An 18,214-nucleotide genomic window follows, 5' to 3' on the forward strand; every position below is an offset into this window, starting at 1 on the left:
TCAAAATCCAGACAGACTCCCATCACGTTTTACACTACTACAGTTTAACACAGTGCCTACAAAATGTGCCAGGCACAGGGGAAGAGTCCGGACACAAGGGGAAGAGTCAACTGGGCAGTTCACTTCAACTTCTCTCCTCCCAGATTGGCTTGATTGACAGGTCTCTCCATGTAGGTGGATAGTAAGAGTCCGAGGATGGAACACCTCAGTGGACGTTTTTCTACATGTTCCGGTCTTTTTCAGGCTTAGTTGCCTTTTAAATGCATTTTGGTGGAAAACGTAGCTTTCTGAAATGAGCGTATCCGGATTTCTCGCTGCCTGTTATTCTAGAAGCATGTCAAGGCTTACAGGTTCCCTTGAGATAAAGGTGGAAAATTGCTCGGAGGTCTTAATTTTGGATGGATAAGATTTGCTATGGGGTCTTTTGATCTGTGTCTATTCCCATGGCCGCCCTGTCCTTGAGAGGTATCATATACCTGGAGCACATCAGATCACCAAGCAGTGTTTAGCATGTCATGGAGCTGCACTGAGTAAATACATAATCTTCCTGTTTATGAGGCGGATGTGACAGCTGATATGTACTGAACCCGCTGCGATGACTGACACCTGCCTGACAGCTGAGAAAAACCACCGCACTGTGACAACCTCAGATTTCATACCTTCCATGCCATGTGCAAATGAAAAGTTTTCCAAAAATACACATTATATGAATGTCATTCTAACATTTTCCAATTCAAGAATCTAAATACCACATGATATGATCTGCTCTCCGTCTGGTTTAGAAAAGCCATTTTTGTATTAATAAACCGGGTCATAGTGACCCAGGAGCAATACAAGTGTATAGTACATGGGAACAGAACAGCAGGGTTAACTCATTAAAGAATTGTTAAGGAGTTAAGCTTCTCTACACATTACAGCTGATCGTCAGGATCCCAGCAGGGGACAACATATGATAGACTTATTATGTGGAGTCAACGCTTACAAAAAGGGGTACTTCCACCTTTCACATTTAAGGCGTATCTACAGGATAGAGATGAGCAAATCAATTTCATGCAAACTGAATTACGGTCAAATTTTTAAGATTTCGTTGAACCTGATGAAGCTGAACAATTTGTGATTTGCTTCGCACCAATTTCCTAAGTTGTCGACAGCCATTTTATACATTGCAGAAGATTGCATCATCCCGAGAAGGATCACATGACCTTGGACGAGCTTCCCCATAATGCCGTGCAGCTATGCCATTACGTGCTATAGCAAAGCCAAACAGGATGGACTATCATAGCCTGTATAAAAGCAGAAGCAGGAAATGCAGCAGATATTTGATGGTGAATCTGGATAGTGAGAAGACGTCACCGCTCACAGTTTAGCCATAAAAATAGGGAGGATAGGGAGAGAAAGCCATAAATCACTGAAGAAACTGTGCAAATAGTGTGTGTCAGCAAATAAGTGAAGATCATTTTGTTAGGAAAAGAAATTAGTGTCACATGTCTTTCAGTGAAATTGGAGGTTTTGCAGTAATTTAAATTTGCGTCAAATACACTGCTCCAAAAAATAAAGGGAACACTTAAACAACAGAATATAACTCCAAGTAAATCAAACTTCTGTGAAATCAAACTATCCACTTAGGAAGCAACACTGATTGACGATCAATTTCACATGCTGTTGTGCAAATGGAATAGACAATAGATGGAAATTATTGGCAATTATCAAAAGACACTCAATAAAGGAGTGGTTCTGCAGGTGGGGACCACAGACCACATCTCAGTATCAATGCTTTCTGGCTGATGTTTTGGTCACTTTTGAATGTTGGTTGTGCTTTCACACTCGTGGTAGCATGAGACGGACTCTACAACCCACAGAAGTTGCTCAGGTAGTGCAGCTCATCCAGGATGGCACATCAATGCGAGCTGTGGCAAGAAGGTTTGCTGTGTATGTCAGTGTAGTGTCCAGAGGCTGGAGGCGCTACCAGGAGACAGGTCAGTACACCAGGAGACGTGAAGAGGGCCATAGGAGGGCAACAACGCAGCAGCAGGACCACTACCTCCGCCTTTGAGCAAGGCGGAACAGCAGGAGCACTGCCAGAGCCCTGCAAAATTACCTCCAGCAGGCCACAAATGTGAATGTGTCGGCACAAATGGTTAGAAACCGACTCCATGAGGGTGGTATGAGGGCCCAACGTCCACAGATGGGGGTTGTGCTCACAGCCCAACACCGTGCAGCATGCTTGGCATTTGCCACAGAACTCCAGGATTGGCAAAGTCGCCACTGGCGCCCTGTGCTCTTCACAGATGAAAGCAGGTTCACACTGAGCACATGTGACAGATGTGACAGAGTCTGGAGACGCTGTGGAGAGCAATCTGCTGCCTGCAACATCCTTCAGCATGACGGTTTGGCAGTGGGTCAGTAATGGTGTGGGGTGGCATTTCTTTGGAGGGCCGCACAGCCCTCCACGTGCTCGGCAGAGGTAGCCTGACTGCCATTAGGTACCGAGATGAGATCCTCAGACCCCTTGTGAGACCATAGGCTGGTGCTGCTGGCCCTGGGTTCCTCCTAATGCAGGACAATGCCAGACCTCATGTGGCTGGAGTGTGTCAGCAGTTCCTGTAAGATGAAGGCATTGAAGCTGTGGACTGGCCCGCCCGTTCCCCAGACCTGAATCCGATTGAGCACATCTGGGACATCATGTCTCGCTCCATCCATCAACGTCACGTTGCACCACAGACTGTCCAGGAGTTGGCGGATGCTTTAGTCCAGGTCTGGGAGGAGATCACACAGGAGACCATCCACAACCTCATCAGGAGCATGCCCAGGCGTTGTAGGGAGGTCATACAGGCACGTGGAGCTCACACACAATACTGAGCCTCATTTTGACTTGTTTTAAGGACATTACATCAAAGTTGGATCAGCCTGTAGTGTGTTGTTCCTCTTTAATTTCGGGGGTGACTCCAAATCCAGGCCTCCATTGGTTAATAAATTTGATTTCCATTGATGATTTTTGTGTGATTTTGTTGTCAGCACTTTCAACTTTGTACAGAACAAAGTATTCAATGAGAAGATTTCGTTCATTCAGATCTAGGATGTGTTATTTGAGTGTTCCCTTTATTTTTTTGAGCAGTGTACATTCGTCGCAAATTGAATTTTGGGAAAAATTTGGTAAATCCGAATTTCAAAAGATTCACTCATCTCTACGCCATAAATATCTGATAAACATGGCTTCTACCTTTGGTACCTTTGCCTATTTCCATAACAATGTTTGATTGTTTCCATAACTCCCTTAGAAGTTTCTTTTCACGACTCCTCTAGAGTTGCAGAATAAAAAGCAAAACATAGAGATAAGAAAATCAAGTTCAGCCGGTTGCTCAAATTTGGCCAAGAAATCTGATTTCCATCAAGTTTATTTGATCTGCATCAAGTCTACATTATTATACTCTGAGGTCTCTCTGGAACTCAGAGCATAATAAAAACTGGAAAAAAATAGCAACTAAAAAAAAATTATACCCGTAAAGTCCTCACCTGTCCCACCAAGCAGCACCTCTCTGGTCATCTTCAGTCTGGTCAGCGGTGTAGTCTTCACAAAGCTATCTTTGATGTCTTTCATCTACAGGCATCTTCGACAGCAACCAGTATCTTCATCGGTTCCTCTACTGACTAAGCCGCGCACCGCAAAATGTCATGACGTCATGGCTTAGTCAATGCAGGAGATGCTGAAGTTGCTGGGTCCTTGGAGGAGTCAAAGGTGGCCAGTGAAGACCACACCAGTAACCGAACTGAAGAAGACAACCAAACAAGAGTGTGGCTACACAGTGAGACACATGAGGGCTGGGTGAATATAATTTTTTTGTTTAAATCCAGAAAAATTGAGATTTTACTGGATTTCGTAGACTTGATTAGCAAATAATTCAGATTCTAGTGAACACAAATATTTTGTAGAACGTCAAGTAACCTTGATTTGCCTCAAAGCTATTCGTTCTTATAGAAAACTGAAAAATTCTGAAACTTTGCGTCACCATCCGATGATTATGATAGCCCACGTCATTCAGCTCTGGTCAGTCATACATGGAGAAGTCAGGAGAGAAGTCCAAGTTTCAATCGTGAACTACAACATATGTCTTACCATCAGACAGAGTTATGACTGTGTGTTCTTCAGTAGAGACTCCTGGTCCGTAGCGATTGTATGCCAAGACTCTTATGCTGTATTCTGTAAACTTCCGGAGACCCTCCAGTCTGTACAACAGCCCATCAACTTCAATGTTCTATAAAATAAAGAGAGAAAGTTGATGTCACCCAAGTCCATTCTATAAAATGTAAACTTTCGATTTCTTCCCAATTTTTGCCAATTATTGAGGATTGCATCAATTTGTCATCTAAAATAGGCGTCATGATTTTCTTCACTGAAAAGGAGGGATGACCCCAAAAAGGGCAGGTCCATGGCAAATATAGTCACTCTTTAGGTGCTGGGATTTAAGTATATGAAGGTCATCCCCCAATTGACACAGATGTGTCCACCATCAGCTTTTTCTAGAATTTGGTAAAGAACTCCAATATCATACTAAAAAAAAAATATCAATACAATATTGCAACTTGACAGATTGCAATCCAGCTAACAACCACTAGGTGGCCACATATAGACATATAGCATAAACATCTCCCAGCAGAATGTCAGAAAATCAAGATTTTCTTAAAAAGCTGGTAATCTTACACTATTCATCTGGGGATTTTTTGGATCTAGTGAAATGTAAGGCAGAACAAGTCTGTATGATAACAAAAACTTTTAAAGGGATCATACAGGTTGAGCTCCCCTCACTCAAGATCTACTTTTATGGGCAAGAATGGACAGTGCTTTGCAAGCGTTGTGCCCATGCATTAAAAATCTTTAGCGTCTACGATCAACAACAGTTAATCAAGAGAAGTTGAGAATTCTTGATCAATAGTTAGGTTTTACCCTTCTAAACACCATTTAAAGGGGCTGTCCATCTTTACGGACATTTTTTTTTACTTACACACATGTACTTGGGACTAAAAATCATTGGAATTTTTTTTAAAATGTCACACCTTTTGACTCTTAATGGATCTTTGTTTCCTTGCATAATCAACTTTGATGTGATCTGTAACCATAAATCAGTTGAGAGGATCTCAGAAAAAGACAGCTAAGAGACAGAATGAGCTTACTGACTGATTCTCAGTTAACTCATTCTGCACACAGCAATAGATGGTGTAACACAGTGGGCTATAGTAGGCAAATGGGGCAACATTTTTAATGAAATCCAATAAAAAAACGATTTCTAGACCTAATTACATGAAGGACCAATCAATTTCTACATTTTTTTTGCGATCTTTTTTTTTCTTCCCCTTTTTCCCACGTGTCCATTTCTTTATTTCTCCGTCGATATAGCCATACGACGGCTTGTTTTTGCTGGAGGAGTTGTAGTTTTGAAAGACACCATTAATTTTATCATATAGCGAAAGACCTCATTTCTGGTGGTTCGATTTTTTTGTGTCGCTGATCATACATACGAGTTAGTTAATTTTAGATCAGACTTTTACAGACGCGGCAATGCCAAATACATTTATTTTTTGTTTAGCGGGGAAAAGTAGGGCGATTCCAATTTTTAGATTTTTCTATTTTTTTTTTCGACTTTTAAAAAGTTTTCTATATTTTACAGTTTCCTCCGAGAACTTGAACCTGTGATTCTTTGATCACTTGTTGTATACACTACATTGATGCCCAACCACTGGCACAGAAGTGCAAAGATGGCAGCCAATGGGGTCTTCACTAGGCTTTCAGCTGGCTTGGTATCCCATCAGCACCCCACATTTGCCTTACGGAGGAAGGGGGTGATAGGATCTCATAGACATGCGCACCAGTGACGATTGACAGCGATATCCTTATGTCATGCTAGGTATGGGAAGAACCCAGTTTATGACGATGGGTAAAGGGGGAGTGGAGACCCCTAAGCAGATCTAACAACACCCTGACTCCCCTATCGTCCCTAAATAGGTTCTGCACCTATCACTGAGCAGGATACCTTAGCCCTGGCTGTCCCTAGAGCTAGGCCCTAGGTAGGGAGGGGAGGGGTGAGCACTAGTCAGCCCCACTGCAACTAAAGACAAACCAGAGAAACCGACAAGGGGATACACTTAGCTTTTAGAAGACACCAGAGAGATCACGACTACAATCCATAAAGGAACTCCAAGGAGAATCCTGCCGACCACCAGAACTCCAGACCTGAACAGAGGATTTTACTCTATCACCAGCAACTCTCTGGAAAAACTGAGTATATTTAAAGATCGAGCAAGGGTGTGTTAATTAGCAGCAGGAGGTGGAGATCTAGGAGGTCCTAGAGAGGGAGGGATGATGATAAAAGGATCAAGAAGGTGTCTGAAAGGCCAAGCACAGTGACCTTCTACAGCCGGATCCAGAACGACTGTCTGTCAAACCTGACACACCCGTGACACCTTATGGTTAAAATGCAGCAAATTGGAGCTCAGCTCCAGTTGCTGCTGTTAGAGATAGATGGTAGCATCTACCTCGTGTAGGGTGGCTTCTACAGCATACGTAAGCCTATATCTACAGGAAAATCTATTTGGGATAAAGCTTTAAAATGGGCTATCTTTGAAAACCTTTAAATGCCTCATGAAGTTGCACTAAATATTTGACTTGCTAATTGTTACTTTAAAGTATCATGGAGCACAGAAGAAGGAAAGCATTTTCAAGCTTTTTCAGTCATTCTTTCACTAAACAGCACACCAGATGGTCCAGCATGGTACTGCAGCTTGTGAAAAACTTTATTATTTAACAGTGCATCATTGTGCATGATCGACCCTAAATAATGTGGCATTATTCCGACGCGTTAATGACAGTTTGATGCATATATTTCATATTCCCCAAACATTTAAACCTTTAATGGACCCGGACCCCGTAAAGGAAGGTTAAACAATTTAATTCACTCGAAGCAATCTTCGCCTTTCTTTGGCAACATTGTAACCGTTAATGTTTTACATGGGTCTTGATACAGTGATGGATGGATGACAAATAGACACTTGGAGGTTTAGCCTGTCAAACTTAATAGCGGGAATGATTTGGGGAGTTCCTGGGAAAGGCTGAGCTCTCTCTTGAGTGATCGCTCCATAGCTCGACTCAGTATTTAATTATAGAACGGGTCATTTGTGCCGTTGGCTTTATTAAATTCTGTTACACCACACAGTAATTATCTTTTTCTTTTTTTTTTCCACTGGTGAAATCTCCATCGAAAACAGAACCCAATATTTTAGAGGCATCTATATTCATCGCTCTCCTGGCTCCTGATTTGATATTAAACGACTTTGATTTATGACTCTGCAGATGAAAGTTAAGATAGTCGAGACGTCTCGGCAGAATATCAAAGGGATAGTGTCGACCGGAGTAAAAAAAAAAAAAATCTATTTTTTTTAAAAAAAATGTGGAAATCACTTCTGTCCATGATTTTCTTAACAGACCCGGAGCCTTTGTCCCCCCGTACCTTTAATGCGGCCAATAAAACTTGAAATTGCACAGAAAGATCGGGTCTCTGACCTTACAGAGGAGTGAAAATGGATGCAGCCATAAATGAAGGCTGTGTTTTTAGTGAGTCGGTTCTAATTTAATAGCCTCTGTCTTTTGGTTTAATTAAAATGATTTCACTTAATGTCCTTTTTTTTTTATCAGAGAAATGGAACATTTCAGACTTAAAGGAATACGTGAGGTAGGTCTTAAGTTTGGGTCGTTGCAGGAATTATTACATAGTAAAAACGTAAATTCTGTAGAAATATTTCTTAATAAACCTTCCTGAAAGCTCTGCTTGTGGAATTTATTGGACCATTCCCTTTTGGACCGATTTAGACTCTTTTTTGATTTGTCAACCCCAAGATAGCAGCCATTATTTATTTATTCCCAGACATTTCTGTTCTGATACAAGACTTTTACATATCTAATCCAGGCTCTGTTCCCTTCTCCTTGGTCTGCTGCCCTCTGTTGTGCTCCACGTCGAGTTTTGCAGGTTTACCGGCTCAGTGACATCATCTCCCTAAGCCTTTTAAGGCGTGTGTGTTAGGATTGTGTTTCAAGACTCCATTTTGGTGTTCTCCACCTTCTGTACACACCGTGCTTAACCTGCTTCTATCCCTGCTGACTTCCATTTAATCCGTCCAGCTGCTCCTAAGATCCCTGAGTGTGCCACATCCTTGCTTCCCACGTGCCATCCTGCCAGCTGCACTAATGCCTGGAGTCCGTGTACCCACGCAAACCTTACTGGATCCACATCACAAGGTGAGCCTAGCAAACACATTATCTACCCATCTGTGACCCCAAAAAGACCAGCGCAACAAATTGTAAAAAATTACTAAAATCTAGGCTAATGTTTATTTTGAGGACCAGAAGTCACCCTTAATATGGAGAGAAGATTGCTCCATCATAAATATAGGAAAGGGTTCTTTACAATTAGAGTATTCAACCTCTGGAATGGCTTACCACCAGAGGGAGCCGTGGCAAATATACTGCCAAAATGTATTTAATTAAGATACTGGTGGGAGAATGATGTTTAAATAGTAGAGGGAAGTAAGGTTAAGTTATATTCCGAAAACCGGGTGTCAAAAGTAGCTCTATCAGCTATATAGGAAAGGCTTCTTAGAACATTCAATCTGTGTAATGGCTTACCACAAGAATAGGCTGTGGCAAATGTACTCACAACATTTTTCTCATTAAGATATAATTAAGGTGGCAGAATGATGTTTAAGTTGTACAAGGAAATTTGGTTAATTTTTATTCTAAGGACCAGGGCTCAAATGTAGCTTTATCATCTATATAGGAAAGGATTCTTTACAGTTATAAGAAAATAGGAAGGGTACAAAGGAGAAAAAGAATGTGAATAAAATGTAACTTTTAATGTTAAGACTAAAAATATTAATAAAATAGATTATCATACATCCAAAGGGGATGTATATTGGGCCACTGCTGTAATAGATTGTGGACAGCTATGACCCACAAGATCCTGGTTTCAATGTATCAGCACCAATATAGAGTATTCCACAACCAATGTCCCTACAATTAAATGGTTGGGTATTATCAAATCTCCTATCTAGGAATCCCATCCATCCCTGTCTTTGACAATCAAAATTTATTTCTATTAAATGTGCCGTATGATGGAAATCATCCTCAATATAAATGGTAGCTGATATAAAGCCCACCATCCATTGACCTCATATTATATTGTATGTCAGTTCTGTAGGACTGATATACTCGTATCTATGGTAGGTAATAGATATATCGTTATCCAAGATAGCTATTGTGAAACGCGCGTCAGGGACGATGTCCAGCTAATGTTTTATGTAACAGCACACCAGGAACCCTAATGCCAATCCCCGATCCTTGTGTCGGTTTGTCTTTCAAGTGCCTCATGATATAATGAGCAATATGCAGCAGACAGCTTGCTGCGGTGCTCTTGTTGTCTGAGTCCATTCAACGGCCCTGATCGCGTGCGCACCACCTGCACGCGATCAGTCTGGAAGTCTAGCGTGGGAGACCACTCTGACTCATGCGCTGCTATCTCGCATGTATCGGCGAGGTATCTATATAAGCGCTGGTGGCTTATTCACTCAATCGTGGGGTGTCAGTCTTTACTGCTGACACTTCTGTGGCATGCAATAAATCTCCTCATTATAGGATTGTATGGCCACAATAGCGATCTTGGATAACATTTAATAGAAATAAATTTCCTTGGCATAAGAGGTAGCTATGGCTAATGTAATAACAAAATGTATCTAATTAAGAACTGCAATTAAAATAGGGTGGAAGAATGATGGTTAAGTTATACAGGGAAATTATCGTACCGCAATATGGGGTCAGGATTATTTTTACCATAATAAAATACCATTAGCTTCCAATGCTCTGAGGGGTCCTTGGGTGGGTAAAGGGAAGTATGAAGCAAGAGATGAGTAAAAAATTATGTAAATTCTCACCCGGTCTAACCGTACGATTCCAGAGCAGTGCTCCAGTGGTCTTCAGTAGGCCGAGAAGCAATGACATCCTATTCTTTAGACCTGACTGCTGAAACCCATGTCTAGCTACAGAAGTAAACTCACTGGAATAGGGCATCAACAGAGCCACTGCTTCACAAGCACCCGATCAATCAGTTAACCTTGGTCCTCGGCAGTCAAGTAACCAAAGAATGGGATATCATTGTTTCCGGTACAGCTGGAGACCACAAGAGCAGTCTTTGTTGGAGCCATCAGGGTTAGAAACGGTGAGGATTATACATCATTTTATTATTTGTTGCTTCTGAAATTTTATTTTAAGCGGAGAGGTTCTTAATTTAAAACAGGATAGGTGATAAATGAATAATCGTTGGGGGTCCGACAGCTGGGAAAAATGGGTGGGATCCCAGATGGGAATGGAGTGGTTAAGTGCATGCATGATCAGCACTTCATAGAATCCTAGAGTTGGAGGGGACCTCCAGGGTCATCGTGTCCAAACCCCTGCTCAATGCAGGATTCACTAAACCCTCTCAGACAGATGTCTGTCCAGCCTCTGAAGACTTCCATTGAAGGAGAACTCACCACCTCTCGTGGCCGCCTGTTCCACTCATTGATCACCCTCACTGTCAAAAAGTTTTTTCTAATATCTAATCTGTATCTTCTCCCTTTCAGTTTCATCCCATTGCTTCTCATGTTTCCATGTACAAATGAGAATAAGGATGATCCCTCTACAGTGTGACAGCCCTTCAGATATTTGTAGACAGCTATTAAGTCTCCTCATAACCTTCTCTTTTGCAGCTAAACATTCCTAGATCCTTTAACTGTTCCTTGTAGGACATAGTTTGCAGTCTGCTCACCATCCTGGTAGTTCTTCTCTGAACTTGCTCCAGTTTTTCGGTCTTTTTGTGTCAACAGAGGTACACCGCTACATCCCAGCCACCTGATCAACCAGTTAACCTCGGTCCTCAGCTATCAAGTAACTATAGAATAGGTGGTCATCATTGCTTCCTGACCGGCTGGAGACCACCAGAGAAGTCTATGTTGGAGCCATCAGGGTTACAGCGAGTGAGGGATATACATCATTTTATTATTTGTTGCTTCTTAAATTTAATTTTAAGTGGAGATTTTTCTTGACTTAAAAACAGGATAGGTGATAAATGAATTAATCGTTGGGGGTCCGACAGCTGGGAAAAAATGGGTGGGATCCCCAGTGTGAATGGAGTGGTAGAGTGCATGCATGACTAAAACTTCATTTACTTGTATGGATCAATACGGCTCTATTTACACATTGTCGTGATAAATGGTTGTCCCATTAGACGGACCCCCCGGGATTATATATTTATAACTTTGTAACTATGATTCAAGAATGCAGCAAATTCTCAAGTGGACAATTTTTAATAATCTCGAGATACTTCGGATCCATCGGGACAACACGTGAACATTATCTCCTGTTCTACCTCATTTCATCGGTAATGTTCACACGTGTTTTATAAGCAAACGGAACATCGTGTAAGATCATTTCCCTCTGATTACTTTTTTTATGTCCTTCTCGAGAAGTGACCTCCAGATCTGCACTTAATTTACTTTAGATTCAGTCCGACTAATGATCTAAGAAGCTACAATCCGGCAGTAATCGCTCTGGGCATGATGGTTGTGGAGTCTAATATCTCGTACTACCTCAACGGCTTGTTATACATACAGGACGTATTATGGGATAATCATTATATCATCACCGTCACAGTCTTCTAATAAACATTTGGAAAAAAAAAATGAAGTATGAAATAGGAAAAAAGATGTTAGAAATGGGGAAAGTATTACATGATGGAATATGTAGATTTAAGTCTGATATCGGCTCTGAATTAAAGGGGTTTTCCCATATAGTGAAGACATATTGCCAGGACGTGACATGTTTTGGACTGTCTGAACATAAATAGGACACAGATTCATTTTAGTGCCACGTCCCTTTAATTGTTTTCCCCTGCCCACTTGGCTATGCACGACCCAATGCAAGTCAATGGGGCAGTAACTCATTATTTTCAGGATGGGTGGGTATCTATTCTCTATCCTAGCAATATGACCCTTCACTTTCCAAAATGAGAAAACCCCTTTAATTCACTCTCCAGATTTCACAATACGAACTGCATACATAATTAAAAAGATCTCTAAGAGCTGAAGAGGCTGGTGAACTTACTGTAAAATCCAGGTCAGAATGATTGCATATAATCCTCAAACTAAATTGAGTCCCATTTAGAGCAGGAGAAATTTTTAAAAATGATTACACTCCATTCTCAGATGGATTTTCATAGTAAGTTCACCGGCTTCATTGAGTCTATTTAAAATTGTATGTAGTTTGTATTGTGAAATCCATTGGTGAACTTACTGTGAAAGTCCAGGTCAGAATAATTACATATAATTCTCGAACTAAATCGAGTATTTTATGAGTCCCGTTTAGAGCTGGAGAAATTTTTGAAAAAGATTACACTCCATTCTCAGATGGATTTTCATAGTAAGTTCACCAGCTTCATTAAGTCTATTTAAAATTGTATGTAGTTTGTATTGTGAAACCTATTGCGATACATGACGAGTGTTGATATATTTAAATTTTATGTATTTGAAAATTAATGTACAAAAAAAATACATTTTTTTTTTAAATTCCCCCCAAAATAATATACAAAATGTGGGATATCTCTAAGAAGACAACTAGAAAAAGGGGGAAAAAATGTTTTCTCCCTTTTTCTAGTACTTTCCAAACTTTTATAGAGAAAACCAAATGTTGTAAAAAAGTTTCAAAAAGTTTTAAACAAGACCTGTCACTAAGGTCAAGAGTGGTCAGTTTTTGCTCTTATTTATATCCTTGGGTATATATATATATATATATATATATATATATATATATATATATATATTTTTTTTTAATCTGCCTTACGGTTCAAAAAATAGAAGCCTTTTCATTTTCTGCAATTTTTTATGCTCCTTATAGAGGGTGTGTGGATCACTAGGTATTAATGTACTGCAACCTAGAGACCCGCCCCAGAGGATCCTGTGAGTCACGCCCCCTAAGGACCATAAAAATGAGCTGTAACTGAAAAGGCTCATATCTCTGGAACCGTATGTCGGACTTTACAAATACAAATAAGGGAATACTCAGGGGAGCAGTAGGAATAAAATAAGAGGAATAAAGTGACCATGTTTGGCCTGATGATAGGACCTCTTTGGATCCTTTGTGTGGTGTTAGTTGAATTGGATCTCTAGATAGTTCCTGGTCACTCACCTGTTCTCTCCCTGAAATAGTCTCTGTGCATAGTACTCTGTAACCTTGAACAGGACCATTTGCATAGGCAGGAGGTTCCCACGACATGAAAATCGAGGTAGGTGAAGTTGAGATGACTTGAAGATTTTCAACCGGTCCCGGAACTTGCACTGTAAAAGGAGACATAAAAAAAACAATTAACTTCCTAGAAACTATGGAAAAATGTCAGCATTACTGCAACGAATTACTACCGTGAAGCAGGAGATAAAATAATATAAATAAAAAAACATATTATTACTTTTTAGGGCTCCTGATCCCTCATCTTTCATGGACAGTGAAGAACCACTACAAAAAGCAAACTCTGGTTGTGGAGGACCCAATACATACACATGAACTATTGATTTCAATAAGAACTTGTAATACTTAATGTGGCCTTTGGGGGCAGTGCAGGGAAATGAAATACTTTCATACACATTTCTCTACAGGTTAGATCCTTTGGGAATCTGTTACCAGATTATCTTTCTCCATTATAGAATACAAAGAAAACAAGTTGATTTTTAGATATTTTTTTTTTTCCTTGTGATGAACAACCTCTAAGATAACGCATTAGGAACATTTTATTTCCGGTTAATTGGATTTTTGACGCCTAAAGGAAAACTGCATAACAATGGTGAGGCCAGAAGCGGGAGTAAAGAAGAATTAATCATCCTCATGTAATTACTGTAGTTACACGTATGGGCCTGGCGTATCACCACTGTATGGCAGAAGAGCCCTATATACCGCCCCGCATTATATAGGGGTTAATAGATAATGAAGATTTTTATTTCCTCCAGGCTACAGAGCTGTAGATAATTGTTTTATCTTCCTGTTCTTCCCCATATCTGAGTCTACATGCGGCTGGGAATAGAATTATAGTCATTGCACCTGCGATGTAGAGAGTGAGATGAGCAGTAAATTATACCCTGATATAACAACCGCCACCTTACAGGCCTCGTGGTTTATAGATGGAAAGGCAGAGATTTACCGTAGGGTCGAATCCTTGCAAATGGTTAAATTGGTTTTATTCTAGCAGTTGTGCGGCTTTATATCAGCAAGTATTGGATTTTACATTACTTACAATTTTAATATATTCTAGTGGAACAATGCAGAAAAGAATGAAATGTTGGAAAATACATACCGGTATATTATACATTCAAATTATTATTATTATTTGACAATATACATCTATATATTATGTAATTTTTAAATTGTCATCATAGACAATTCCTTTACACTGAAAGCCAACAAAGCAATCAGCTAATTGCGGTGAGTCCAAGCCCCAAAATGCAGTCAGCTGCTCATTATCCCTGCAACGGCCTCTACAGGGGAAATGCAGTATTATACAATAATACTTCAGATGAATGGACATCTATATAATAAATTCTATCTATTATCTATCTATTATCTATCTATCTATTATCTATCATCTATCTATTATCTATCTATCTATTATCTATCTATCATCTATCTATCATCTATCTATTATATACAGTATCATCTATTATCTATCTATCATCTATTATCTATCTATTATCTATCATCTATCTATTATCTATTATCTATCTATTATCTATTATCTATAGATCTATTATCTATTATCTATCTATCTATCTATCTATTATCTATCTATTATCTATCTATCATCTATTATCTATCATCTATCTATTATCTATCTCTCTATTATCTATTATCTATAGATCTATTATCTATTATCTATCTATCATCTATCTATTTTCTATCTATTATCTACAGTACAGACCAAAAGTTTGGAGACACCTTCTCATTTAAAGATTTTTCTGTATTTTCATGACTTTGAAAATTGTACATTCACTCTGAAGGCATCAAAACTATGAATTAACACATGTGGAATTATATACTTAACAAAAAAGTGTAAAACAACTGAAAATATGTCTTATATTCTAGGTTCTTCAAAGTAGCCACCTTTTGCTTTGATGACTGCTTTGCACACTCTTGGCATTCTCTTGAGGAGCTTCAAGAGGTAGTCACCGGAAATGGTCTTCCAACAATCTTGAAGGAGTTCCCAGGGATGCTTAGCACTTGTTGGCCCTTTTGCCTTCACTCTGCGGTCCAGCTCAACCCAAACCATCTTGATTGGGTTTAGGTCTGGTGACTGTGGAGGCCAGGTCATCTGGCGTAGCACCCCATCACTCTCCTTCTTGGTCAAATAGCCCTTACATAGCCTGGAGGTGTGTTTGGGGTCATTGTCCTGTTGATAAATAAATGATGGTCCAACTAAACGCAAACTGGATGGAATAGCATGCCGCTGCAAGATGCTGTGGTAACCATGCTGGTTCAGTATGCCTTCAATTTTGAATAAATCCCCAACAGTGTCACCAGCAAAGCACCCCCCACACCATCACACCTCCTCCTCCATGCTTCACGGTGGGAACCAGGCATATAGAGTCCATCCGTTCACCTTTTCTGCATCGCACAAAGACACGGTGGTTGGAACCAAAGATCTCAAATTTGGACTCATCAGACCAAAGCACATATTTCCACTGGTCTAATGTCCATTCCTTGTGTTCTTTAGCCCAAACAAGTCTCTTCTGCTTGTTGCCTGTCCTTAGCCGTGGTTTCCTAGCTGCTATTTTACCATGAAGGCCTGTTGCACAAAGTCTCCTCTTAACAGTTGTTGAAGAGATGTGTCTGCTGCTAGAACTCTGTGCGGCATTGACCTGGTCTCTAATCTGAGCTGCTGTTAACCTGCGATTTCTGAGGCTGGAGACTCGGATAAACTTATCCTCAGAAGCAGAGGGGACTCTTGGTCTTCCTTTCCTGGTGCGGTCCTCTTGTGATCTAGTGTCTTTGTAGCGCTTGATGGTTTTTGCAACTGCACTTGGGGACACTTTCAAAGTTTTCCCAATTTTTCGGACTGACTGACCTTCATTTCTTAAAGTAATGATAGCCACTCATTTTTCTTTACTTAGCTGCTTTTTCTTGCCATAATGTGTATCCACCTGACTTCTGCACAACACAACTGATGGTCCCAACCCCATTTATAAGGCAAGAAATCCCACTTATTAAACCTGACAGGGCACACCTGTGAAGTGAAAACCATTTCTGGTTACTACCTCTTGAAGCTCATCAAGAGAATGCCAAGAGTGTGCAAAGCAGTCATCAAAGCAAAAGGTGGCTACTTTGAAGAACCTAGAATATAAGACATATTTTCAGTTGTTTTACACTTTTTTGTTAAGTATATAATTCCACATGTGTTAATTCATAGTTTTGATGCCTTCAGTGTGAATGTACAATTTTCAAAGTCATGAAAATACAGAAAAATCTTTAAATGAGAAGGTGTGTCCAAACTTTTGGTCTGTACTGTATCTATTATCTATCTCTCTATTATCTATTATCTATATATCTATTATCTATCTATCATCTATCTATCTATTATCTATCTATCATCTATCTATCTATCTATTATCTATCTATCTATCTGTTATCTATCTATTATCTATCTATCTGTTATCTATCTATCATCTATCTATTATCTATCTATCTATTATCTATCTATCTGTTATCTATCTATCATCTATCTATTATCTATCTATTATCTATATATCTATCTATTATCTATCTATTATCTATCATCTATCTATTATCTATCATCTATCATCTATCTATGTCTCTATCTATTATCTATCTATCTATTATCTATTATCTATCTATCATCTATCTATTATCTATATCTATTATCTATCATGTATCCATCTATTATTTATCTATCTATTATCTATCTATCTATCTATCTATCGATCTATCTATCTATTATCTATCATCTATCTATTCCTCTATCTATCTATCTATCTATTATCTATCTATCATCTATCTATCATCTATCTATTATCTATCTATCTATCTATTATCTATCTATTATCTATCATCTATCTATTATCTATCTATTATCTATCATCTATCTATCTATATATTATCTATCATCTATCTATTATCTATCTATATATTATCTATCATCTATCTGTCATATATCTATCTATTATCTATCTATCATCTATCTATTATCTTTATCTATATCTGACAGAATATATAAATAAAATATAACACAATTACTATGATTTATTTATATTTTTATTTTTTATTTACTTGAAATACAAAAAAAGCAATTAAAGTAGCAGAATGGTGAGATATGTAAATCTGTGGCATTGTAATACAAATGATTTATTATTTTTCTAAATGTAGCCACTGTAGTCTTGTGTCACCGCACTGTGGGGTCCATTTATCAAGGCCATGGAACACTTGGGTGCTACGGTACATGATTTATGTAGCTATTACAATCTGTATGACTATTGTTAAAGGAAACCACATTTATCATGTGAGAACCCAACAATGCCAGGAGAACCGCCAAAATATTATCGGCGGCAAATCACCCTAAAATACTGTAATTGTAGCATCTGGTAAAGATTAGCACTTAAGATGGGTCCTGAAACTGGAACTAATATACACAATGCAATAGGAGGATTATATACATGTTAATAAACCATAAATATGTCCATAAATAGATCTAAATATTTCATTTTTGTATTTAGAATTTTTTACATAAAGGTTTAGCTTTGTGTTGTGTTTTTGAGCAGGTATCAAAAAATAATATAATTTTTAAATAGTTTTTTTAAAGCTTCTTTAAATGATTTTAATTAATATTTATTATTGTATTTTTATTTTTGTGCCCTTTTCTTACTTGTTTACTGCTTTGAATACAATATTTTTGAGTTTTAGCATCTATCATTTCTGAATTGTCTAGTACTTGCATGTTCAAACTTTTTTTAATGCCCTCATTTATTTGTGTAATACAGGAAATAATCAAATTGGTGACCATAATTGTATTTTTATATTTATTGAATTAATTTGATTTATTTATTTTTCCTTTGAATTTCTGTAGACCATAAAAGCACAAGGTGTAAA

At 38.8% G+C, this 18,214-nt stretch overlaps 1 protein-coding gene across 3 annotated transcripts in view; it reads right to left on the bottom strand.

Moving 5' to 3' along the window:
- Positions 1–18,214, bottom strand: part of DCC (DCC netrin 1 receptor) — a 1,219,041-nt gene that overhangs the window by 273,617 nt on the left and 927,210 nt on the right. For all 3 annotated transcript variants that reach the window (XM_073681315.1, XM_073681325.1, XM_073681306.1), the window contains exons 10-11: positions 13,259–13,407; positions 4,115–4,253 (exon numbers count right to left, since the gene is read on the bottom strand). In XM_073681315.1, the coding sequence (XP_073537416.1) occupies positions 4,115–4,253; positions 13,259–13,407 (288 nt within the window). The remainder of the gene's footprint in view (positions 1–4,114; positions 4,254–13,258; positions 13,408–18,214) is intronic.

The sequence above is a fragment of the Phyllobates terribilis genome, unplaced genomic scaffold, assembly GCF_046119375.1.
Source record: "Phyllobates terribilis strain yellow unplaced genomic scaffold, ASM4611937v1 Scaffold_1__5_contigs__length_1240528914, whole genome shotgun sequence".
NCBI classification, from domain to species: domain Eukaryota; kingdom Metazoa; phylum Chordata; class Amphibia; order Anura; family Dendrobatidae; genus Phyllobates; species Phyllobates terribilis.